At 44.8% G+C, this 26024-nt stretch overlaps 1 protein-coding gene across 2 annotated transcripts; it reads right to left on the reverse strand.

The window, feature by feature from the left end:
* Window positions 1–1776: 1776 nt before the first annotated feature.
* ISL1 (ISL LIM homeobox 1) lies at window positions 1777–25712 on the reverse strand. 2 transcript variants are annotated; one of them, XM_081880658.1, is made up of 6 exons: window positions 25256–25712; window positions 23808–23997; window positions 18960–19219; window positions 13574–13857; window positions 10105–10272; window positions 1777–3255 (listed from the first exon to the last, which is right to left on the reverse strand). In XM_081880658.1, the coding sequence occupies exons 1-6, from the start codon at window positions 25281–25283 to the stop codon at window positions 3139–3141; spliced, it is 1047 nt and encodes a 348-aa protein (XP_081736784.1). In that variant the 5' UTR covers window positions 25284–25712; the 3' UTR covers window positions 1777–3138. The 2 variants fall into 2 exon arrangements, with proteins under 2 accessions (XP_081736784.1, XP_081736783.1); XM_081880657.1 differs by having other exon boundaries at window positions 13574–13860.
* Between the last annotated feature and the right edge of the window lie 312 nt (window positions 25713–26024).

Raw genomic sequence — 26024 nt, forward strand, 5'->3', positions numbered from 1 at the left:
GGGTTGGGGAAGTGAAACTCACAAGCGTCTCTGGCGCAGCCCGATCCTGTAGCCACGAGGATCGCTGGAAAAGAGGCGTTCCGCTTGGATCGGAGCAGGCTTCCAAGCAAATGGGCGTAGCTTCGGAAACTCTCCAAGTTCAGGAGGTTTCTCTGTTTTAAAAGGCCTGTGGATCGCACCTTTGTTCTGATAATACGGCTATTAGTCTCTACCCCTCACTTCCCCCTTTCACCAGCGCTTAGCATCCGCCCTCCTTTCCAAAGCCGAAAACGGAAGTCGAAAGAAAAACAACAAACACGGATAGCCCCAAAGCCCCCTCGAGCCAGAATCCCCCTGCAGCATTTCTCAAATGCTCTTGACAGCAAACCCTGATGAATAACAGTCATCCTTCACTTGCTAAGCAAAATGCAGCCCTCCTTATCTTCCTCCTTCTCCCACAAGTAAAAACAAAACAGAGATCGCTCAATCAATCATAAAGAGGAGACGTTGGTATACAGCATTACTTAAGGGAAATTCTGCACGTGTGAATGTGCGTTTGTGAGAGCACTGTATGTTGCTGTTAATTTGGGGCGGAGCAAGACGACACGGGTCCTCCATGTTCCCACCCACCCCTTGGTGGGAAAGGAGACATTCACATATTAGAGAGGCAGGAATCCCAGGCTTGGTATCCCGTGTACGCAAACACGTGTTCGCCACGTTTGGGACAGCTTCGCCCTGAAATGCGCCGTACGGATGGATGGAAGGAAGGGAATTAACTGCAGTTCTAAATCCCCTTTATCTGGGAGTAAGTCCCGCTGAATTCGCTGGGACTTTCTGCTTGAGTAGACATTCCTAATGTTGCGTTTGACTCGCTAGAACTACGCTTTCCAGAGCAACCCAGAGTTTTGAAGCCGATTGAACGTGCCACTGGAAAAAGCTTCAGGAGATTTACTCGAAAGAAAGTAGTTCGGGGTGGTTTTCACCCCTAAAAAAATGTTTCCAGCTTGCCCCAGAGCCCTGGATTCCTACTGGAGGTTGGAGAGGAGGAAAAGGTGTATTTATTGGATTATTGTCGCCGCAAAGCCTTAGAAAATGACATTTATAATACGTGTGACACGAGATCACATCTCCTCCTTGCACCTGCTTGTCGTGTAATATTTTCCTTCAAGTATTTAGCGGCTAGCTTGTAAATGCGTCTGGTATTTTTAAATATATAATAAAATTTCTCTCTGTCTTTAATATATTTATTATATATATACGTATATATCTTAAAAGGGGCACCTTGATCAGTTACCTTCCTTATTTTATTGTTTCTCTATACCAAACTGTTTATTTAGCGAAATAGTCCTGAAGAGAGAATCATTCTACATACTGCGCTTTTATTTCACATACTTAAGGAAAGGAGGTGGGAAATAAAAATGCCAAAATGTGAAGGGGGGAGGGGAAGCCCCACATAGATGTGGACATGAAATTTCAAATACCACGCTAAAGAAAAAGAGACATAGCCTCCCCCCCCCTCAAAAAAACCCCAAACCTATTTTCCCACTTCGTTCTTTTTTTGGGATCTATCCAACGTACATTCTCCTGCGCAAGAAATGTATTCCTCTACTTATTCATCCATCCATCCATTCATAGATGACTTGTAAAGAAGAACTGCCCACAGCGTGGATCATCCCCCGCAAAAACCAAAAACTTTAAGCAAAATAAAAGCAACACACACCCATACACCCACACACCCAAAAAACGACAGCAACAGCAAAACAAATCAGGACATGGAAAAAGTGGCAAGTCTTTGGATAATAAATAATAAATTACTTTTATAATTTTTGCAATGCGAGAGCAAACAAACAAACAAAAGTATTTCCTCCTCCCCCCTCTTTATTTCCAGAGAAAGAGAAAGAGTGAGAGAGAAAGGGGTGGGGGCAAAAAACCCCAGTTCATTAAAAAAAAGCACACATTTTTTAAAAAAACATAAAAAACCAAGAACTATACACATCTTTGGGGAAAGGGGAATGTTACTGAACGGACGCCAGTCAAAAACAGAACCCCGAAAGACGATTCTTTTTTTTTCCTTTTCATTTTTCATGTGTGGCCAAAAAAGAGGTATACCTTGTTGCGAATGAAGGTTTAAATTGGGATAGATAGATATATATTTATATTTATATTTATATATTTTTAAAAACCGACTCCCTCCTTTAAATTAAAAACAAAAACGAAACGAAACAAAAAGAGTCACTGGAGAGTGGAGACTTCAGGAGAAAAAGGATGGATCTCGATAGAAACCCAGCGACCCACCCGGGAAAAGGGAGAAAGAAAGAGGAAGAGGAGGAGGTGGAGGAGAGGCCAAAGCTACAGTACATGCTATTGGAGGGACGACCCAGGCGCTCCAAGACCTTTCTTGGGGGGGAAAAGGAAACAGAGAAATTCCAAACCGCTCGCAGCTCCAACCATCTGAATAGCTCGTTCTGTCGTGGGATGGTTGGGAGGGTGTCCTTCCTTGATCTTGGAAAAGCAATCTATCAGAGCTCCTTTCAAAGATATATATGTGTATGTATATATATATATATATATATATAATTTTAAATGTTGGTTTTGTTTGTTTTTTTGGCAAGGGGCGAGGCAGGTCTAGGAAGAACACCATTCGAGTTTGGACGGTCATACGAGGCGTTTTCTGGGCGATGTTTGTGTGCAGTCACTCAACAATGCCATTTGGGAAAAGTTGGCGGTCCTGGGTCCGTATCCTCTTGCGTTTCACAAACGTCTTTAAAACAAAAAACCAAAATCCTTCTTGATCTCCCTACGATCCTTCTGTGGGGGGTGGATTGTTATTATTATTATTAAAAAAGAACGAAAGCATTTTCATTTGCTTTGTAAGAGTATTATTCTAGTAAGATCCCAATGATTGTCTTCACAGTGTTGCTACCTTATCATTGCAAAACGAAACAAAAACGAACGAACAAAGACTCCCCAGACAGTTCATGGAGTTTTTCTTTTCTTTAAGGTTCATGAACACGGTTGTGTTTAAATACTTTTCTTCTTCTTTTAATTTTCTAATTTCTCTTTCTCCTTCTCTCCAAGTCCCGAAACGTGATAGCTTTCCCACTCTCTCCAGCAGGGGGCGAAAACATTTGAGGACTTCAGCACCGCAAGGAATGTTCCTCATGCCTCAATAGGACTGGCTACCATGCTGTTGGGTGTATCCGGGAGTTGAGAGGACATGGATGCTACCTCACTTCCGGTGGAATTGGAACCTGGGCCTCCTTCTGAAAAATTAACCTGCAAAACATTTTTTTTAAGAGAGAAAGAGAGAGAATAAACCGTTTACAAAAAGAAAAGAAAATGCCCATTTCTCTGGCTTTCAAAATATCATTGCATTTCTGCTCAGGGCAGAGACCTTCTGGTATACATTGTGACAGCATTATATACATAAATACTATTACTAACAACAGTAACTCAAATAGTAACATTATTTTATGTTCTACCGATTTTTATAGCAGCCTGCCATTTCTGCTTTTTGCAACTACAGTGCGGGAACAGTGAAATAAGACATATTTGCAAGAATTCATGTGAGGATCGACTCTGGTTTCACCCTGATAGTTCATCACTGCCTCGGAGTAGATTTGCGAACATTCCAAATGGAATATTGGAATGGAATAATGGAATACATTTGGGACACTTAGACAATTAGTTCTGAAATTAAAAAATGGATGGAAAATTTAAAGTTGAACAAATCCCACATGAATGAAAAGCAAGGAATTTACCAGTGAGATCTTGGAACAGCTTTGGGTTTTGTAAAATGTTGGGCTACTGGAGCTATTTATAATAAACATCAGTATTTTATATCAGCAAGAGAGAGTTTTAGTGTTCAGTGTACTTTGCCTAAGGTCAGTAATCATGTAAGGTCAGTATTAAGCTGTAATCATGTAAGGTCAGTATTAAGCTCACCCTCCAACAGAGATTGAGGAAGAACAAAGAACTGAATAGAAGAGTCTTCACCAACCTTCTGGTGCCTTCCAGATGTTGTTGGACTCCCATCAGCCCCAGACAGCAAAGTGAACAGTCAGAGATGGTACCCAAGAACAGCTGCAGAGTACCAGGTTAGGACACATGCAGCACAATCCTATACATGCTTACCGAGAAGAAACCCCATTGACTTCACTCACATTTTCTCCCAACTAAGTGTATACTTAATGGCCACAGCCCTAGCACAGTTCAGATCTGAGGTTGAATTGGAAGTTGGGTTTACTTATTTATCTTTTTGATTCTAGCTACCACTTTTTATCACTATACTACAGAAAACTATTTTATATTATATTAGAGCTCATAATATTCATATGTTTGGAGCACTGAGCAAGCAGTCCGATTTGGGATGAAAAGATCACGGAATTATCATCATTGTTTGCAGTGACAAAATTTGTATTTTGGTATGTGGATACTTAAATGGCGTGCCTCTGCTTCCCCCACCCCCAAGAATTTGCAGTGTACAGTTGTATCAGTTCTGTCTGAAATATTTGCTGCTCAACTTAAATAGATATTTTCTGGGGCACAAACCCAAGAAACAATTCTGCATAAAATTTCCATATGCTTGTATATACAGATAAGTGCAAATTTAAACTAAATTTTAGAGGGAAAGCTGCTAAGCAAAGTCATATCTAAAATATTATATTTCAGTGCAGAATGGAGAAAGTGTCAACAGTTCCTGGTACAGAAGACCTGTTGACTCAGGTAACCTCAGTCATCCCTTAACAATGAGCCAACAGGGGAGTATTATGATGGCTCAGCTCAGAAGGAGCCCACACATTAGGCCCAATACATGTTCTTATCTGCTCTTTCTCTAGGTAAGAGCTGATCAGAGCTCTGGGAGGTTTTTACTCTCTAGTGCTGATTAGATCTTGGAACCATTAAGCAACAGGTCTTCTGCAATTCACAGTTCTCTGGATCAGGGTCAATGAAGACTATTCTAAGGCTGCAATCCTATACATACTTACCTATGAGTAAGTCCCTTTTGCCATGAATAGGGCTGGCTTCTGAGTAAACACAACTAGGTTAGCACTGCTTGGGTATTTTCACCAGAAAATATGGTAAACTAGAAGGCAGCTTTAAACAATTCTAGTGAAATCAACGTGTACCTTTTCTAAATAGCTTTTCCTGAGCCCAGTGAAGGAGAGGCAGAATAGAAACATAACATATACATAAAGCAATGGTGGACCTACATATATACCGTAAGTGTAGTGTGTGTGTTTTCCTATGTACACCCAGTATACAACCTTTGGGAAGGGAAACTGCAGCAAATAAATTCAAAGCAAACAGGATCGTTCAATATTAATAATTACACAAAGGAGAGTTAGTGTCAAGTAATGGATAAGGCTGCAATCCTAGCTTGCTGGTAAGCACCACTGGACATAGCAGAATTTACTTCTGAGTAAACATACCTAACATTGTGGTGCAAGAGGCTTGAGTTGTAAACAAGAAAATCCCAATTCAAATCAGGCCTTGGTCACAAAATTCTCTAAGGGCAGCGGGGGGAGGGGGGGATAAGCCAATATTTCTCTGCCTGAGTCCCTCAAAAATAATATGGTGACATACTGACCTACCTCAGAGAGTTGTTATAAGGATTTCAGATAAATGTTTTGGTCACACTTATATAAATGCTATTACAAGCATCACATGATTCCCCCCCCCCCCAAGAAAAGTTACTTTCCGAGTGAAAATTGTAGCACATGAAGCCACCCTCCAAGCAGCCAGTGATGAAATGTTCTGCAGTTGGGTACAAGTTCCCAGCTGCAAAACACTACTTCTGAAGGACTCAGATTTGAAATGAAATGAAATTAAATAAATAAATAAATAAAATGCTGCCCATCTGACTGGGTTGCCACAGCCAAACAAAATTGTAAAAATTTGTTCTATGATTTTAAAGAGGCACACAGATTGGAAATGCCATTAAAATCAATGGACTGGAGCCTCACTTTTTGCCCCATGGTCTTCCATGCCCAGAACTGGCTTTCCATGAAGAAGAAGGCCCTTCCCTTCATAAAGCAAAAAGTAAGGATCCCAGTCAATGTAAATTCTTCCATTTCAATGCCCTGATCCAAATTGAAATTGAATCTCCTTGATGCCCATAGAATTTAGTGCTAAGAAATACAGGAACAAAAGGAAAGTGCCTTAGAATGAGTCAAACCATTGGTCCATCAAGTTCAGTGCTGTCTACATTGAACCTCTGAAGAACCGCTGCCAATCAGACATAGGACATTCCTAGCCCTATCTGGAGATGCCAGGAACCTTCTGCAAAACAGATGTTCCACCACTGAACTACGGCCCTAAATGCTTGAGCACTACAGATAATTGTAGGGATTGCAATCCCTATTTTCCAAGGAATAAGCCCCATTAGATTCTATAGGGCTAACTTCCAAGAAAATGTGCATATTAGTTTAAATCCAAGTAGCCCTCATCTGTGGGTTGGGTCCCAGTTAGGTTCCTAATGAAACTGCTATCTTCTTTTGGTTAAGATTTTCCACATTGGCTGGAGTCCAAACCTGTTAAATTCAATATGAGTTCTTCCATAGATTTTCATCCTAGATGCTGGCTAATTCTTCCCAGTGTGTTTCTGATTATTTAAGGTGTGTTGCAGTGGATTTCTACTTTGCACCCCAGTGGTAAACACATGGTTTAGAAGTAAATCCTATTGAAGTCAATGGAATTTATTTCTGCACAGTGTTCAGGCTCAGAGTCCTCTGTTTGTGTATGCTCCACTAATCACACAGGGCTCCTGTGAGAATGGGCTTCCCTATACACTGAAGTGAATAAGGGGAGGCTCTTTGCACATGGATAGACGTCCTCTCTGCTCAGTGAAACTGGAATATTATTATGGATGGAACTAATCCTTTGCCTGTGAGTAATCACTGAATCTGAGAAAAAGAAGGAACAAGAAGCATGGCTTTCAATGAGGTACTATGTACAAGTATTTCTTTTGTCCCATTTTCACCTCTGGTTTGAACACTACAAAAGCCTGCTTATGAGAATTACAGTTTCAAATTGCTTTCTATTCTCTTAAAAACAGACTGCAATTTACCTCCTATCAAACTTCAGCAAGCCAACACCCCGCAGTGGGAATTAAGAAGAAATGATGGTTTCTATCGGGTGTGAGGATCAGGGCCAGCCTAATACATTTACATCTTCCAAGCAGCTGCACCATGCAATCCAAAAGGAATGTCCCACAATCCCTTGCAACACTGCAGCTGCTCACATTCTGAGAGTCATGTCCCAGAATCCTCTGCAGCACTGTAAGGGATTCTGGGTGTGTGGGGGGGTCACCTCTCTGATCACAGACCGCTTGCTTAGCACCCCTAATAATGTTGCTACTCCAAGCAATTGCTTGTGTAGCCCAGTTAGGTGTGTCTGTCTGTAAAGCTCAATATTGGTAATAATAAGATTTTAGACTCTGTATTGAGGCCCTGCATGGGGACATAAAATGCCTCCAGACTTCATTTCAGTTCCTTTAGCAGATGCCTGATAAAAATCATTCCAAATGCAATTTTCTCTCCACCCTACGCTTTTACCCATCTTTGTCATACTGACGTAATTTTTTTTCACACCGTATCATGTCCTAGAATCTTCCATTGTATCTCGCTAGACTCATTTCCTCCCACAAAGTCTACCCATCTCCTCTATTGTTAAAAGCTGCACTGAATGGTTTAAAGCAGGATAATTCTGCCTGAGTACCAGGCAACACCCAGAACAAAGCAGGAAAAGAAAACAGCCCCTAAATCAGAATTAAGTAGCCCATCCAAGGTGGCATGGTCACAGCACACTGATCACTATTGGATTTAATCTATTTTTACCACCATTTGTATTTTCTCTTTCAAGAACAAGAAAGTCTGGAGATCTCTAAAGGCATTTACTCAGAAGTAAACTTTCCCAATTTCAGTGATACTTAGGCTACAATCTTACCAAATGAGTTATGGCATAAATTGTGACACAAGGATTCTTAGTGGAATTGTTTTGGGCATTGTTCTAGAAGAGTTAAAGCTGTCGTTTTTTAAAAAAAAAGAAGAAGGACTTTGCAACATATATTTTCCAAAACAAATATTTAAACTGTTATATCTTTGGGAGACACTTTGTGCACCCAATCATTAGATGTACTACGAAGTTTAATCACTGAAAAACCATTCATAACATACCTTATTATTTTTAAGATCTGGTTTTAACACACTTAGGCCAGGAAATTGAGTTAAGGTTGAACTTCTGTCCTTAAATCACCTGGTTGGGCTTAAGTATTGCAGATGATATGGTCCCATATGAGCTGCCAAATGATGTAGGCATAAGGAAGTGAGTTAAGAACAGAATTGATTGGTAAATTCCTGTTGGCTTTTTGGTGAAAGCCAGCCCTTTAATACTATGCAACTGTTGCACGTTATTATATAACCACATTTTTTAAAATCATGAAAACAAGACAAAAGCATCCATGGAAGTTCAGAAATATATGCTAGCCATGGCATGTAAAAATAAAAATAAAATGCAAGCAATCGGGCTAAAATATACATTTGCACAAACTGTGCTAAAGGCTAACATTACAATATGCAAAAGTAATTTATGTAAATAGGAAATGTGCATTTCACAGGAAAAAACAGGGGCTAACCTTTGTAATATTTTATAGAAGTGTACATATTTAGAAAGGCGTGTTCATTTTAAACACTGCTACCCTCCAAACAATACTTCAAATAACTTTTTCGATTTATTAGACTCTCGCCACCATATTTCAGCCCCAATGTACAACCCAGTAGAAGCAACACACCCACTACCAGGATCCTATTCACTCAGTTTAGTCTAATTGTTAGGATGATAATAATAATAATAATTTGGTGACAACTTGCAGATGCTGGCTTAAATGCCAATAAACTTAAGCATTTTAAGGATCTTGGGCATAAGCTTGGTGTCTGACATTGTGGTTAAATGGCTGAATTTGGTTATGGGAAACCCAGGCCATAAAGGAAGCCTAGCTGGTCATAAAGGTCAAAAGCGGGAGAGAGGGAGGCTTCCCTGTGCCTTCTCACTCTAACGCAGACTAAAAATTAGATGAATATTGGAAAGCACTTTGTGTATTGTGGGAAAGAGGTTGCAAACCACCACACAGCTAGACTGCTTAAATGCCACTGGCATCAGTGGAATACAAGTCTCTTAACTGTGAGTAGGATGGCAGCTAAGGTTTATAAAGCCCTCTGGAAAAGCTATTAAAATTACTAGGATCCTTTAGGACAAATTCATCCTATGATTTCTTACTAAGCAACAACATAAGTCCTGCAAATATGGCTGTGAATAAAGTACTGCTTTTTTGAAGGGGCGGAAAGCATACTTCCATTTTTATTTTTTAGATAATGTATGTTTCTGTCACAGGATAGGCCATCTTAAAATAGGCATTTCATCCATTGTTCATGTGTGACAGAAGGGAGGATGGCTTTGCAGGGATGCCTGCAACCTGCTCTGAAATGAGTTAATGCTAAGGGGACATTTCCCCTCCCCAATAATTGGGTATACCTTGCAGTATCAAAAACTGCTTTTACCTTGATTTTTTTTTTATTGTCCAATATAACTACTGCTGCTAATACCACTGCTACTGATAATAGCCAGCCAGATCATCAATATGCATGCTTCTTAGCAAATGTCCACAGAGCAAGCAGCTCTGCGCTTAAAGATAACTGTGAGGCTAGCACAAATGGGCAGCTGTGGTAACCCTACCCAATCGCCGTCTGTGGCTCCCTCCTGACTCCTTCCAGCACATGGGCACACGTCTAGGGGCTTCAGATGGGGGTAATCTATGGGCACTGCTATCTCATACAAACCCTCAAGCTGCAACCCGAACCCCACTTACCCGGGAGTAAACCCCCACTGAATCCAGCATGATTTAACTCCGAAGTAGAAGTGGTTTTAGGGTTTGCAGCCTAAAAGCATCCAAGTGGAAGGATCTCTGGTGGGGACGTGAGTTGACCTCCAGGTGTTTTAAACTCTGGGGCTGGGAAGGAAAGGGGGGCGCGGGGGTACAAAAACTTTGCAGGAATAATCTAGAGGAGCGTCGCGCTTGCCTTTGCGCGCACAGTGGCCCATTCATCGCAGCCGGGAACTGACACTTACGAGTTGCTGAAAAGCCGGTTGATCTATGTCACTCTGCAAGGCGAAGTCGCTGAGGACTTTCCAGGGCGGCTGGTAACTCTGCACCTCCACCGGGTTCGCCTGCAAGCCCCCGTCGTGTCTCTCCGGGCTGGCCGCCACCATGGGAGTGCCCGTCATCCCTTGGATGTTCTGTAAACAAGGCAGGCAGAGGCGGTGAGGGGCCGCGCCGCACAAACCGCGATTGTCTCGCGGCGCAGAGAGTCAATAAACTCCTTCTCGGGCTTATCAAACGCTCGACTCTATTGACTTTGTTAATCTGCCCTTCGCGGAATTTCGTGTGTTATTATTCTTAAAAACAAAACAAAAAAACACACCACCCACACCTCTCTTTGCTGAGTCGATTAGGCAAAGTAGATTAGGATCCGTTTCCAGTCCTGATCAAGGTATATATGTACCTCCCGCACGCAGGGGAAACATGTCTATTTCCAAGTAGGAAAGGTGCATACTAGGACTCCATGTTAGGTTGCTTCTCTCTCAGGCAGTAAAGCCCAGTGATCTTAGTGGGGTTTTATGAGTCAAGACATTTTGGATTGTCCTTGTTAACTTGAAGGTTTCCAATGAGGAAGAGGCGGGTAACTCCATGGGAACGCCACAGAGGAGGACAGGAGGCGAACAACCCCGGACAAATAGCACGCTCCCCCAACTGCTAATTACATTACTGGTACCCCACCTCCAACGACTTATTCCACATCTATTTATTGATCCCTCCTAGTGCCGCCACACTGAATAACACACTTCTTCCCCCGATTGCTTAAGCGCTGGAATTCACGTCCAGAGCGCAAAAGCTGGAGATCCGAGCACGAGATAGGAGCCCTAGACTAGAGCATGGAACAACTCTAGAGCCAGCAGCTTGACGGCCTTCAGGATCACAGTGTGGGTGGGAATACATACACACCACTCATATTTACCCAGGGGTAAGTCTCGCTGACTGAAAGGGGAGTTACTTACACACACGCCTGCGTCGAAGCCTGCCTTAAAGCGTGAGAAAATGCCACCGAGGGTTACTCAGGTCCCTTTGAGCGCTATGGAGCTTACTCCCAGGTAAGTGGGGTTAGGACTGAACCCTTTCCTGTGAATAGTTAGTAGTGGTGATATACACTCCGGGTATTTTCCTCGTGGTTAAGGGAAATAACTCCTGAGGTTGACAAAAGTCAAGCCGAGTTGCTCTACAACGCCGCAGATTTCAAACGGACCTCATTTCGGAGTAAGCCCATGATCCGGAGTTGGCATTTTCTTTCAAGTAAACATCATGCCTAGGCACCATTGATCCTCTAAGTTTAGGTGCGACTGCAATCGTACACCGGGATGTCTAGGCCAGTTGAGGAGAAGAATTGGGACTGAAGCCGGTTCCGTTCCACTCCCTTCCTAAAGACGCAACCGGTTTAGGTCCCAGTCCAGCCATTTCACAGAACTGTAGCCTCTAGAGAAAGTTCGGGAGATTCGCCTCACTTTTCGCCCCGGCATCGACAAGACATTGAAATGGTCTTCGAGTGAGATTGAACTTTCCAGGAAAACGTGATCCGGAACGAGGATCATTTCCAAGGATCCCTGCTTATTTAGGTTTGACTGAGCTCACCCTTTCCTGGCTAACCACCACTATACTTTGTGGCAACGAATCGGGTGGGGAGAAATAAACTCCGCAGGTATTTTAAAGGCTTTGTGTCCAAAATAACTTCCTAAGTCGGAGCAACTTAAAACACTTCAAACTGGGGTTTATTACATTCCACCGCGGTAATACGCAACGCTTTAAACTTCCACTTAAGCAGATAAGCAGTCTTAACAAACATTAATAGCTGTTCCTTTAAGCAACACAACAATGGCCTCGGCATCATCAAGGCCTAAAAGGCAATGGATGGGGTGAGAGCGGTTCTTTTGGAATATCTGCCCCCTCGTCATTCTCATCTGCCGAAACTGTTGTGTCGCTAGTGCTAAAGTTCGATCTCATTGGATTTTAAAAAACAGACCTTAAGTCTGTTTACTCGCAAGTAATTCTCGTTCCGCCCAGCTAGACTTCATCCTGGATCCACTTACCTAGGAGTAAGCCCTACTGAATGCCGTAAGACTTGCTTCCGAGTAGACATGAATTGGGCAGTGTTGTGAGCATGCATAGGATTGGAGCCTTACAAGAGTATCTGGCTGAAATCCGGTAGTTGGCAAGGACACATAACTGCCTAGGCAAGTAGCACCAGAATTTTCTTTCTTTCTTACGAGTAAACCATGTATAGGATTGGTCTGCCCGACTTTCAGGTCTAGAACCAAAAAATGTGGCAACAGAATAGATCAATCCTACACAGTTACCCGGAGTATGGCTGTAATATTAACCTTAATATTAATATTAAGAATAAGCCACACTGATTTCAACAGGGGTTCCTTCTAAGTAGTCATATTTAGGATTACTCTGTAAGCCCCAGGGGGTTCCAGGTGGACCTACTCCCGAGCAAGATTTAATTCCATCGAGTGCACCACTATGGCGTTTTGACATGCACACACTTACTAGGTAATAATTGAACGTAGGAGGGATTTACTTTCGAGTAAATATCCGTAGGAGTCCACTGCGAAGTTCTATTGAATTCTATAGGGCTTCATCGCATTTCTCTTTGAAATCTGCTTGCCAGAACTCGACAGTAACTAGGTAGGACTGGCATCCGTTCATCTATAGAAGCCCACTCTATTGATTTCAGTACACCTATTCGAAACGTCTTACATCCAGCAAGTCAGTTGAGAGCCTTTTTAAAAAGGGATCTATCCCGTCCCTCCTGCGACCTTTACCCCCCACCCCCCACATTGCTGTTATGTATCTTAGACCACAAGAAAGTAGGAATTACCCACAGACTGATATCTGTCTGTGGAACAGCCCCAGCGTCTTCAGTAGAACTACTCTAGAGTAAGGCAGTTTGTAAAGTCACTGTAACATGTACTTAAAAAAATTAAAACGGGGTGCTGTGGAATATCGAGACGTTGTTGTGGGATTTCTCCCTACAATTGGACCATTTATTTGGCAACAAAAAGTAAATACATGCGCACAATCAAGAGTTCACGGACCAGTTCCCTAAACCCAGCAAGCTATTGAAGCCCTGCCCCAATAAAACCCAGACCCCTTTCTAGAAGCGTGCTACTTCCACAGGCCAGCATTCAACAGGTGAAGCGTCCCCTTATCTCTCTGTTCGATTGCTGTGAAAGGCACAGAAGAATGGGGAGCTTTTCTTTTTTTCTGATGGCTACAGGGAGCCCCGCTAATTGGCGTTCTCGACAGACACACTCATTGGACAGTAATACACACATGCGCACGAACCTATCCCCCCCCCCCCAAGCAAATCAAAAGCACCAAGGCAAGAGAACAGCCAAGGCACGCCCACTAACCAAGAAAGTTTTTCCTTCGGGAACTGGCGCCCCCTAGAGGCCAGGAGGAAAGACCGCGGCAGCCACTCACCGTCTTGTCGTTGGGCTGCTGCTGCTGGAGCTGCTTCATCATAATGCTCCTCTTTTTGTCCTTGCAGCGCTTGTTTTGAAACCAGACCCGGATGACCCTTGGGCTGAGGCCCGTCATTTCCACCAGCTGCTCCTTCATGAGGGCGTCGGGCCTGGGGTTGGCGGCATAGCAGGTCCGCAAGGTGTGGAGCTGCTTCTCGTTGAGGACGGTCCGGACGCGGGTGGTCTTCTCCGGCTGCTTATGGACGTGTGGCCTCAGAGCCGGTTGCCTGGCAGAGATAGGTTCTGCTGTGGGGGGTGGGTGGGGGGAGGAAAAAGAGGAAGGAACAGGAATCCCGTAAGTGGCGGGGGAGGGCGAGAAGATGCTGACACGCAACTTCCTGGGGGGCCAACCTCGCAGGGATCATCACTGCCTGGACGCCCATCCATCCATCCACCTTTCTTCAGGAACCAACGCTATTGCAAACAATGGGAATCGGGGACACCTCTCTGTCAAGCCCCTCCACTTTTTATGGATCCCCTTAATCCTCCACATTCTCACAAGCGCCTCTCTTGTTTTCCCCATTGTCTCGATTGGAAGCTCCTCGCGGACAGGGGACTGTCAGCGGAGGAGCTGCTGTCCAAGGTACTCTATATGGCGCTCTCTAATGAGCGGCGACGATTGGGACCCTCAAGCCTTCGGATCTCGGAGGTGAGGGAGCAATACTCATTCTATTTTGTGGACTGGAGGAAATCGCCAGTCGTCCAGTTTCGGTGGGACGTCTTGCCGGCCCACCTCACCGGGAACACCTGCGCAACCCAGTACAGTAGTTTCTCTCCCCGTCCACCCCGCGTTCCCCATACTGCTTCCAAGGGTCTTTCCTCAGCGCGCAAAGGATGGCTGAGCTCTCAAACGTGCACAGGGAAAGGAAATTCAGCTGGGGGGGGGGGGAATCAGTGGCGTCGATTTTTCCACTTCAATATATTTTTGGATTGTGGAAGGAAGCAGATAGTCATATAATCTGGGGGCGCCATTTCACAATTCTCGAGGAAAAATCACCAGGGCTTTGGAAGGAGCGCGGAGGCGGCTACCACCAAGACCTCCCTCCCTCCCTCTCTGGCGCCACTCACTAGAATCTTAAAGCTCAAAGGGATCAATTGGCCACCTAGTCCCTCACCTACCCTGAACCATCTGCCACTTCCGGGTTAATGGATACAACAATGCAAGCCACAGCAAACAACCCAATTGCCTCCGTCGAAAATTCTCCCCCAGGTCCTGTTTATCTATTGCTATTAGCACCTCCCGGATTCTCCTCCTGTCCCATGCACCATTACACAGGCTTTCCTTCTACAGCTCCGGACTTTCAACGCCTCCCTCCCCCCCCCCCAATTTAGTTGCATAAAAGCCTGCTTTTAATAGCCCGATTCTAGGCATGTTTAGGTGGAAGGAAGGAAACCTCCCTATAGCCAATGGGGCTTGCTTATCCAGATCTACATGAACACAAAACTGCAGCCTAAAATGTGAAACGGTGGGGTTTTATATCGAATTTTAAAATGAGAACTAATAAACATGTGTGTACTAATAAGCAGTGACGGGGAAAGTGAGTTAGCTGAATTATATAGTTTTAAAGTGGGTGAGTCTGTGAACGCTGTCAAAAGAACACACCGCTAGAAAATCCAGAGCAAAATAAATGTTCCAACAGTTTTTCCTTTAAAAAATGCAACTGACACTCTTAAGGCTGCAATGCAATGAACAGAGATTGAACATTACTGAAGACAGTCAAACTTTCTTCGAAGTAAACAGCCAAAGAGGTTGCTCTATAAAACACTCTCTCATTGGAAGGAAGGTTGCAGTGACATTCATTGGTGAATGGAGTTTACTCTCAGGTAAGTACACAGTAGATTGCAACCTGAGCTACTTCCTTTGCAGAAAAGTCCAAGTAAATGTGTTGAGAAAAATGTACTCTAAAGCAGCATTCTGAAGTTTGCTTTCTTGGAAGCAGGTGCCACTGAAATTAGTAGAACTTCCTTCTGAACATTTATATGTTGAAATAATTTCTACATCCCCCATCTCTTTTTTTGCCTCAATATCAGACAACACATATAAAAAGACACAATTCAAAATACAAAAAAATGCAACCATGTATCAAACAAAATACTTGAGCTAATATTTTTAGAATCAATTCTATGGGATTGTATCTAGAAATGCAGAGTTACTGGGGAGGGCAGAGATAATCTGATGGTTTCATTGTGCTCCACATTTTTGACTTGCTTTTTTCATAACACTTTCTCCCCTTTCAAATTAGTCACTGTTTTGTATTTGGTATACCAAGGAAGACTCTACAAGAAGTGCGATTTCAGATTTGGAGGCACACAAGACATCAACTTGTTAAACCCTTACTGCTCATTCTCATCTATTACTTGGAAGGAAATGTTTTTGAAATCTAGTTAAGACTATGGGACTTGCTTCCAAGTAAAGTGCAACAATGGATTCTGAATTAGGAGTCCAACGATGATGCTTAAACCTCTTATTAAAAACCAAGGAAAGACTACCCTGGATTAAGTTACTAAAGACTGGCACTGTAAATAGTGTTCTTGCTGTCCCCACTCCCATGATAGGGCAGAAGGGAGAGAAGAGCAGAAAGACTTAAAAGTTACAAGCTCTTGACTGGGAATTCTCCAGGCCTGTCTTGTTTTGTTTGCCCTGATAGGGTGGAAAAACAAATAAGGCCCATTCCCAGAAGCCTAGACAGGGCAGGCAGCAAAGAAGTGGTCCTGCAATGTTTCAAGTCAAAAGTAATCCTAATGAAAAAGTAAAGCCAGCTCATGGGTCGACACTAAAGTTTTCGGCTTGAAATTCTCACCCAAACCACAGAAAGCTTCATGAGGAGAAGGCCGAATCCCTTAGAAGGCCAATTACTGAAGATTAGCTTGTTGACAGTTTTAAATTACAGCTTGAAGTGGTGCCTGTAGTTATTAGTCTCTTTTTTTGGAAGCTGGCTCCCCCTCCACACTGCATAACCACCCCCCCATCCCATGTTTCATTCAGAATACGCCTTGCTGGGAAGAGCCTAAACTCATTGAATAGCATTGCCTCATCTGGATAGGGGAACCCATTGCTGCCTCTCTGCTCTCCCCTGCCCTTTTTTTTTATTTCTTGTTTCCCACATTAATTATCCTGCTCCCCCCTTGCTTTCCATATTTTCTCAGGACATTTCTAACGGGGCAGCAGGATCATAAGCATCTTTACTTAGAATAAAGACCTAAGTGCAACAAAAGGACACAACATCTGAATCAACTGTGCCCTCTGTAAAAGTTCCTTGCAATGCAAGGTACACTGCTGTTATCTTCTCTTTCCCCCCACCTCTACTGTTGTGATCTTTGTGTACTTCTCTGTCTGCTCCTTCCTCTTGCTTTGGAAAGATAGATTGCTGTGATTACCCAGCGCACATACCTGACAGTGAAAGCTACGTATACAACATATACATAAATATTTATTATTTATATTAAGCCACCAGGAGACTGAAAGTATATTACTTCTTTGGCAATTCAGTCGTAGTAGAGCACACTACTCTGCCTGCCCTCTGTACTGTGGCAGACTTCATATCTTTTTCAGATCAAAGGAGAGGAGGAATTATCTCCCATAAAACAACATGGTCCCATACACCAGCTTAATTCCGCTGATTATAACAAAGTTTGCTCTCCAATAAGTGGGCATAGGAGGACGGCCTAACAATATAATCCCAAGCATGTTTACTTAGAAGTAAAAAACAAACAAATACCCCACACAGTTTAATGGTACTAAAGGAGCAATCCTATACACAAGAAACTGGCATAAAGCCAGCCAGTGTGAATTAAGCTAGTATAAAATACACCAGATCCAAACTTCATTCAGGAGTGAGGCTAATGCTGACTGAGATGGCCTAAAGCAGGCAGAGGGAAAACAATAAAGTATGGGTTAAACCACCCTTTCTGCTGGTTTAATTTACACCAGGCTGCCAGGTCATGTGACTGAGCTTGATGGATATAGGATCCATTCTAAATCTCCTTTTTCTGGTCCCACCCCCCTCTGGAATGCCCCCTTTTCAGGCCTTACACTGGCACAGCTGGAGAACCCCCGGATCCTAACCCCACCCATCCCAGAGGGTCCCATTATACGATTGTTCCCTAAAGATGCAACCCTATGCACACTTCAAGTATGTAGTATTGCAGCCTAACGGTGCCAAACATGTCTGCTCAGAAGTCAATCCTATGGAATTCAGTGGGACTTAGTTCAGGATAGAAATTCAGAGGATTGCTCTATACATTTCAAGGAAGGGGTATAGGGCAAGAGCCTTGATTGGATTCACTCATCTGCTTTTGCTCTTGACAACACTCATGTCTTGGACCTAAATACACAAGCTCCATTGATATCAATGGAAGTTCCTACTAAGATTGCATTCCTATGCATATTTACTTGGAAATCTGTTCCATTAAAATTATGGAACCCTTTTGAATGAACATGGATAAATCTGAGCTGCATCCAAGGTTTAGGGATCAGGGTGCAAAGTTGTTTTACCAATGGATGTTTGCAAAAGTAGAGTTTTGGGGGTATTTTAAAGGAGATTCTAAGCAAGTGAGTTTCACTCAAACCCTTTGGACCATGCGAGTTAATGGCTGCAATCAAGGCTGCAATTAAAGAGGTGGGAAGCTACAATCCTAAGCGTGCCTACTAGAGAAAAAAGTAAGCAAACCCTGAGCAAACATTCTTAGGATCCTGGCAGGAAGTCTCATTGCGCTACAGGGAGTTTACTTCCGACAAGCTCGCTACCGGTTTGGGCATCATCTCCCAGCAAATTTAAGCAAACTCCTTTCCTTTTATTTCAACGAACGGCTCATCTCTGTTGCTGAGCTGCGCTTGGTGGAGATAGTCAGGAAGAGTGCAATCCTTTACACGTCTGCTCAGAAGTAAGTTCTCCCCCGAGTTCAATGGGGCTTACCCCTAGGTAAGTGGGTGTAAGATACCCCGCAAGCGGCATCCTCTTATATGTTTACTCGGGAGTAAAGTGTTCAGAGGTCTGCAGATTTTGAGCATGTGTGTGTGTGTGGTTCTGCTTCTTAGTGTCATTTTGCCATCGGAAGCACGGGGATCTCGTGAGCCTTTTCTCCAAAACTCTCTCACCTCTGCAAAAAAACAAAACTAACCTCTGCGAAGCTGGTATCAAAATGAATACGGGGCTGGGCACATCTAGGAGGTATTATTAGCCACTGATGGCCGGGAACCGCGGGTGGGGAGGCAACGGCAGAAGAGCTTGGAGTGGGAGAGAAAACACATATATGGAACAAAGGCCCGGAGGGACCCTCCCTCCTTTGCCCTCCCCCCTCCCCTGCCCTCCCCGAAGTCTCTGGGAGGAGGGACCAGGAAGTACCTGCCATCTGCAGCGGCCTGGCGGGGTGCAAGGGGCTGAGGGGGTCCCCAGCTCCGAGACTGGCCCTTTCCACTACGTCGTGGTCCGCCCGGCAGAAGAGGCCGTCCTCCCGCAACGCGAACTCGTCCCCGGGGATGAGCTGCCGGCTGCAGGCCACGCAGCGGAAGCACTCGATGTGGTACACTTTGGAACGGGCGCGCATCACGAAGTCGTTCTTGCTGAAGCCGATGTTGCACTTGGCGCACTTGATGCCGTATAGCCTGAGCCCAGGCCCCGTCAAGGAAAGGGGTGGTGCGGGGGGGGGGATTGGGGATAAAGGGGGGGGAATACGGAGGTGGGGTGAGGAAGGAAGAGAAAGAGAGAGAGAGAGATTTCACTCCGGCCGCCCCGTCGAATCAAGCCACTCATTCTTTCATTCACGTTCCAGCCTCCCACGTTAGACAGCAAGCCCAGCACGCCTTCCAGGTCGCCCGGTCTACCTCTGGCAAACCAGAAGCTCGCGAAAATAGAAATCGGAGCGAATTCGGTTCCTACCGACTTCCCAATCCTAGTGGCTTCTGAAATTGTACCGTGTACGCGCTCGGACCTTGCAGCAGCGAAGGGGAAGTGTTTTAAAAAATAAATAACCGTACATGCATTTGGGTGTTGATTGGTTTTTATTATTTTTATTATTATTTTTATTATTATTATTATTATTATTAGAAGGGTGGGCCTTTTCTGTTTGTTCTCTTTCGCGGTCTCTTTTGGAGGGGGAGGGGAGAAAATATGCCCTATGCACAGAATGGAAGAAACGAGGGTGGCTGAAACTTCACAGCAACCTTTAAAAACCAGGTTAGAAAAGGAGAAAGTCTAATTAGAACAGCAAGATGTGGGGGGTCAATGAGCAACGGGGGCTGCAATCCCGCGAGTTCGCCCTGTGGAGTGCAACGGTGCTTACTTCCGAGTAAACGCCTCCAGCATTGGAGTCACTTTTTTATATATACTTCTGAGATAAACAATAATGCAACCCATCCCGGTCCTGGACAGGCTGACTTTGGAGAAAATCCCACTGACTCCCTTCCTTTTAAAAGAGTCTTTAAAAGATTGCAGTTTTTAAAAAGCCGCTTCTGTGTCTCGTCACACCAAAAACAGAACCAAATATTCCCAAAGAGAAAATGGCAGCTTACCCTTTTATACAATGAAAAGAGGAGGAATCGTGACGCTTAGGGAAACTTATTCCGGGGGCGTCCACTTTTATTGGGAGTTTATTGGGGGCTAAAATGCAATGCTGGAACCAACCCTGCCCTCCAAAAATCGCTCATCAAAAAGGAAGGAAAAGGCTAAACTCGACTCTTAAAATATAAACAATCAAATACAAAACTCAGGAGTAAAACAGTGGATCTGGAGTCAGTGAATCGCGGCCACCAATATCCTAAGCCCACTTGCAATACTCAGAAGCAAAACCTTCGGCCTGCCTTTGCTTCCGCACCTTTACGCTCCCGGCTCTGCCTGTTTACTTGGGTGTAAGTCAAGTTCAAGGGGACACTCTCCCAGATCGCTACTAGGCACGTACTAGAGACGAAATTTCTCCGGGAAGGAACAGGCGTGTGGCCGCGAATAAACCCGCTGCACTATGGTTTTATTTGGACCGCTTGAGCAGCTGTTTTACCCGCCCCTTCCCCATATAACCGCCCCCCCCCCCATAATCTTAGCTGCCAGCAACTCCTGATGGTCTTTGAAAAAGCCCCCTTGAAATCAGTGAGAAATTGCTTCAGAATAGTAAGTTTCCCAAAGTAAGACTGGGGCAGAGCGAGCCTATCTATGCACGTCTACCCAGAAGCAAGTCCAATCGAGTTCAGTGGGACTTACTTCCGGGGAAATGCGTGCAGGATTGCAGCCTAAGGGCGACGTCCGCCTTCTGTTCCAGAATCACCAACAACAAATCAACAGAATTCTCAGTAGCGCTGAAAAGCTCCCGTAGAGCACGAATAGGAGGTCGCTTTTCTGTAGAATTCAGAGTTTATAAAGACAGAGTCTTCGGCTAGGCTTTGATATGGCTTCACATTGGACCCATATGTACACATACAGATAATCTACATATGTTGTTGATGTGTAAGTCCCTCCTCTTAAAAGAAGAATACAGAGGTGGCGGCGCGGAAATAGCAGGAGGAAAATGCTTAGTTTTAAAAGCTCAACTCTACCCTGAGTCTATGATTCCATAATTCTACCCGCTTCTCTATTAGTATCTCAGGCTAAAGAATCAAAGCCCGCCCGCCCCAACTCGCTTCTGCCCCAGCTAGACAAGGACACGAAGGGCCAACTCAGGCGCCAGTCGGGAAAGCGTTCCTTCTGAACCAAGGCAAGTAAATCCTGTTTGAAAGACGGCGAGCAGCAAAAGGCTAAGATCCCTTCGCACACGGACTTGCATGAAAGGAACCCTGATGCCCATCAATGGGATTTGCTTTCCAAGTTACTCTATCTAAAGTTGCCATCCTAAACACATGTTCCGGGGAACTAAAGCCCCGGTGTCGAGACAATGGCGGTTACTTCTGAGTAACGCAGCGGTTTACAGTCGGGGTGCAGGGATCACCGCGTGAACAAATAATATATAATATAAATTCTTATTATTAGTATTAGTATTATGTATTAGTATCATGGTGGTCCTAGCGTTCCCCCCCTCTCTCTATATATATTGAGAGAGGGGGAGGGAGCATGGGATCAGAGGGATCTTTCACCATGCTTTCACTTCCGAGCACCTGATTCTCGGGGAGCTGGGAATCAGGTTTGCCAAGGGATCCCTTCTCTAGACCGAAGCCAGCTGAACAGCCGGGTCTGCTGGACAAAGGCGAACTCAAAGCAGGAGGAAACTCGGTCTCGCCTCGTTGCCAGACTTTCCCGGGAGTGGGGCGGGGGAGGGCTCTCAGGATTGCAGCCGGGCAACTCTGTCTCCTCAGCAAGGAAGCCCCACGGATTTCAGGAGGACTGGCCTCCGGTTAGGAAGCTGCACCTTGAGAACCGCGGAGGGCTGCACAAGGATCCTTCCGGCTGAGTGAAAAGAAACTGCCCAAGAAATTGCTGCTGCTGAGTTCGCCTAAAGCCGCGCGTAAACTTCTCTTGCCATTTCCTTGCGAAGGGACCTTATGCAGGAGAATTTCCAGTGGATCCTCTCTCCCCTTACCCCTTCACCCGGGTTAGGGTTGCCCCAACCTTTGCCCCCTCTGCAAAGATCAAATGCAGCAAAAAGGACACAGTAGCATAGCGCCGTCTAAGTCAAGACTCCCTAAAAAAAAAAAAAGCTGTTCAAAAAAGGAGCCCCTCCCCTTTGCTCCCCCCTCTTTAAAAAGAAATAAAGGTTTCCTTATAATGTCAGCAATGGCCAATTGTACCCCCCCACACACGTGTGTGTGTGTGTGTGTGTGTGTGTGTGTGTAAGTAATCAGCTCCCAGATTTTATGCTAGGTAGGAAGCCGCTCCATTATCTAAATGTACCGATTGTTCGCCCACAGATGAGGGGCAATTTGATCTCCTCTGTCCAATTCATCAAGGCAGATAAGATAAGGAAAAAGAGTCAGTCCGAGCGCGCCCAAAGGGTTAATATTTTAAAAGATTAAATGTCATGTTTAGGGTTTTTTTTGTAAAGCCCCCCACTCGAAGAAACCACCCTGCATTCAGGAAACAGAAGGGGACTATTAATTATTATTACCACTAATAATCATCATCACATTTGTTTACCATGCTTTAAGGAGCCATGGGCTGGCGTGAGAGGAGGAGTAGGAATGGCCTGTTTTAACTGAGCCCCTGTTGCTATTTTCCTGTTGTAACATAGTTTTTAAAAAATATAGATTTAAATTTACATTTATATATATATGTAAATCGTACACGCAGTCATGCAGCTGGGAAGCAAGCAGGCCTGAACGCCACCACTTAATTTCAATTATACTGATATTAGTTAGAGTTGAATGGAGGAAGCGTTGGGGGCGCTTAGTTTATAGAAAGGCAGTTTGAACCATCTTAAATGGTAACATATTGTCGCTGCCGCTCCCCTCCCCCGCAAAAAAAATTATATTACACACATTACCAACAACCGAAGAAGGTACTCACACTTAGATCTCTCACACATCTTCTCATAAGTAACTACCACTAATTTCAACAGCTCTTACCGCCGAGGGGCACCCAGCTTCTAAGATCTTTACCTGGAGGTCAGGTCGGCGAATTACTGAGAAATCTTGCAAGTAATTTGCCAGTATGGATCTGAAATGTCCCACGACCCTGTATACCTTTCCTTAAAAGCAAGTCTATCTGATAAGGAAACCCGTTTTTCAAATTACCGGTACTTTAGATTTGCACCCTCGCAGACTATTTATTTTACACATTTGCTCAGAAATGTCAGCCCAAACTTACTTAGGAAAAAAAGAGAGTTGAAATTGTATTTTTTTTTTTCTGGAGGGGGAGAAGAATTTACCTCTCAACTGTATGTACTCAGTGATAAGACGCAATACTCTTTTTTTTTCCAGTGAGCTCGCACTGCAATCCTAGTTAATTTCCCACTGAACTCAGTAGGGCTTGACACTCGATAGGAACGGAACTAGGCGCTTGTACACACGCCTAAATAATCTAACCCCTGGACGCATTTTCTTGGCACTAATAGGAAAACACACACACTTACCTCCAGGTAAGCGTGTTTAGGAGATCGCGGTTTCATTTCTTTTAAACGGGGAAGAGGAATTTAAAGAACTGGGGTTTTTGTTTTTGTTTTTGTTTTCTCTCCCAAACCTTATACAGATAGAAAATAAACAAGGCTCAACTGGAACCGTCTCTAACTGCAACGCGACCGAAGGGGCGGAGGAGAGGAAAAGGCAAGCTCCGTACCTGATATAGTCTCTCTTACAGTAGGTTTTCCCATCCCTAACAAAGCACGTACAAGTCTCGTCCAAATATTGGTTGCATTCTGCGCACTTCAAGCAGGCCGCGTGCCATTCCAAATCCGGGGAAACTCGCAGAATATACTGATCGTGGATTTGATTGCCGCAACCGACGCATAGGGAAATCAGCCGTTTTTCTGAAAGGCAAATAATAAAAGACATGATTGACTGACCGTTTGCTCTCCTACGGCGATAAACACACTTTATTAGTGTCGATCACCCGCGTAGGGCTGCTACTCTTTGGGAGCGCGTTGCTGCTGCTGCTGCTGTTGTTGTGGCATTATATGGGGGGGGGGGGAGGAGGAAGAGAATGATCGCAGAGAGTGTGAGAAAGATAGAGAGTGTGTAGCATTTTAGGATGGTAATTGGAGTGTGTGCCATCAAAGGCTTCCCTCATTTAGAGAGGAGGCGGAACGCACATTCAAATGAAGGCTGGCAGAATTCTAGAACGCGCACATTTTACGCACCTTCCAACGCAATCAAAACATTCCCTTTTGACAATTTGTTCTTTTGGAGGGTGATGGTGGAATGAAGGCATGTGTGTGGTGTTATTAATTTTGTACTTCCAGATTCTGAATAGGAGAAACAGAGGGAAGCTAGTGGACTGGGAAACAGAACACGCCGGTGACGCTTTCTCTCTGCTCTGCTCTTAGGAGTTTGATGCAACCGGCAGGCTTTGGTTTGTCAATTCCATTCCTTTTGTCAATTTCAATCCCTCTTTCGCTAAAAGGTTTGTTCACTTCTGTAGGGCGGGGGTCCTAAAGGCCGACCTGGAGCGCTGGACGCTTACCTCCATCGGAAGCATTATTTGCTTGGGAGGGAACCCTGCCGAGCTAAGAAACCCATTCCTTTCCAAAGCAGCGCGCTTATTTAAAGGGTAGCAACCCACACTTCCCACGCTTTAAATAATCTGCTACGGGAGTATGAATGGATCCAGTTGCACTCCTGGCCCCCAGCCCCGCCGCCGCCCCCCCCCAACACTGCGATTCCTCAATACATTTAAAGGAAATCCAATCCTATTGTTTGGGTGTTTGTTTTTTATTTTAAGGGAAACCGACTTCCAGCAAATGTCTCCAGAATTTTAGCACCGGAGCGGTCGCCCTGAACTGGAGTCATCTACCGCTGCCTCTGACGCCCAGCCCCCGTCCATGGCAGCTACCCCCCCACCCTCCTTTTCCACACTCTCGCCTCTTCCTTCACGACTTTTAAGCCAGAGGCTCTTCTCCCAAGCCACCGAGATCGCTCCGGAGGCTCCGACACCCCACCAGGCGAAGCGGCAGCCCGCCAGAGGCTGCGTCCTCCACCGCTCCCGCCTGCCACCGTGGGAAGAAAGAGCTCGTCCTCCCGCTTGCCATATGACCACTGCTCAAGAATAACGAATAACGTCTTCCTTACTTTTCGGTGGGTCTCCCATATCTCCCATATCTGTAAGAGGGTATAATGTCCACAGTGAAATGGTGCACGGTTGCGATGGAGCTTCCCAGAGGTAAAAAACAAAACACAAACACACAGGGAAAAAAACAAAACAAAAAGGAGACAAGCTGCGCCTTCTTGGAAAGCGGGAGATGCTGTCAAATGGAAAGGAAGAGAGAGGCTGCTTGATCAGTCGCTCTGAGGATCAGTCCAAGGAGCTGGGATCAAATTGGTTCCTTTATTACTAGAGTGATGTTGATGAGGAGCCTTTTAAAAGAAAAAAAGTCGGGGTCGGGGAGTGAGAGACAGAGAGAGAAGGGAAAAGAGAGAGAGCGAGAGAGCAGAAAACGCTCCGCGCACCCGCACAGGCCAACTCCGGATCGGGAAGCGAGTGGCAGAGGCGCTGCAGTGTGCGGGACTCAGCGCGCAGCGGCCGCCAGCCTCTTCCTTATCTCTTACTCAAACTTCTCTGCTCCAACTCAGCTCCATCGCCATTGGTCGACGTAGGCCTCGGGGACGTCAAACCAGCTCGCCTCTGATTGGATGTAGGGAACACAGAAGCAGCTGTTCTGATTATCATATTTCAGTGGCTGCTGTAGCCTTTGCTGGGAGGAGAGGGAGGGGGGTGCTTGGAGAAAACCCGGGCAGAGCCAGAATTTGTTTTATTTTTATTTTATTTTTTTAAAAAGCTGGACTTGGAGAGAGAATCAGATGCAACTTTTACACTCCTCATTTGATTCCCCCCCCCCTT

This window comes from Podarcis erhardii (assembly GCF_964252035.2).
Source record: "Podarcis erhardii genome assembly, chromosome: 11".
Lineage (NCBI taxonomy): Eukaryota > Metazoa > Chordata > Lepidosauria > Squamata > Lacertidae > Podarcis > Podarcis erhardii.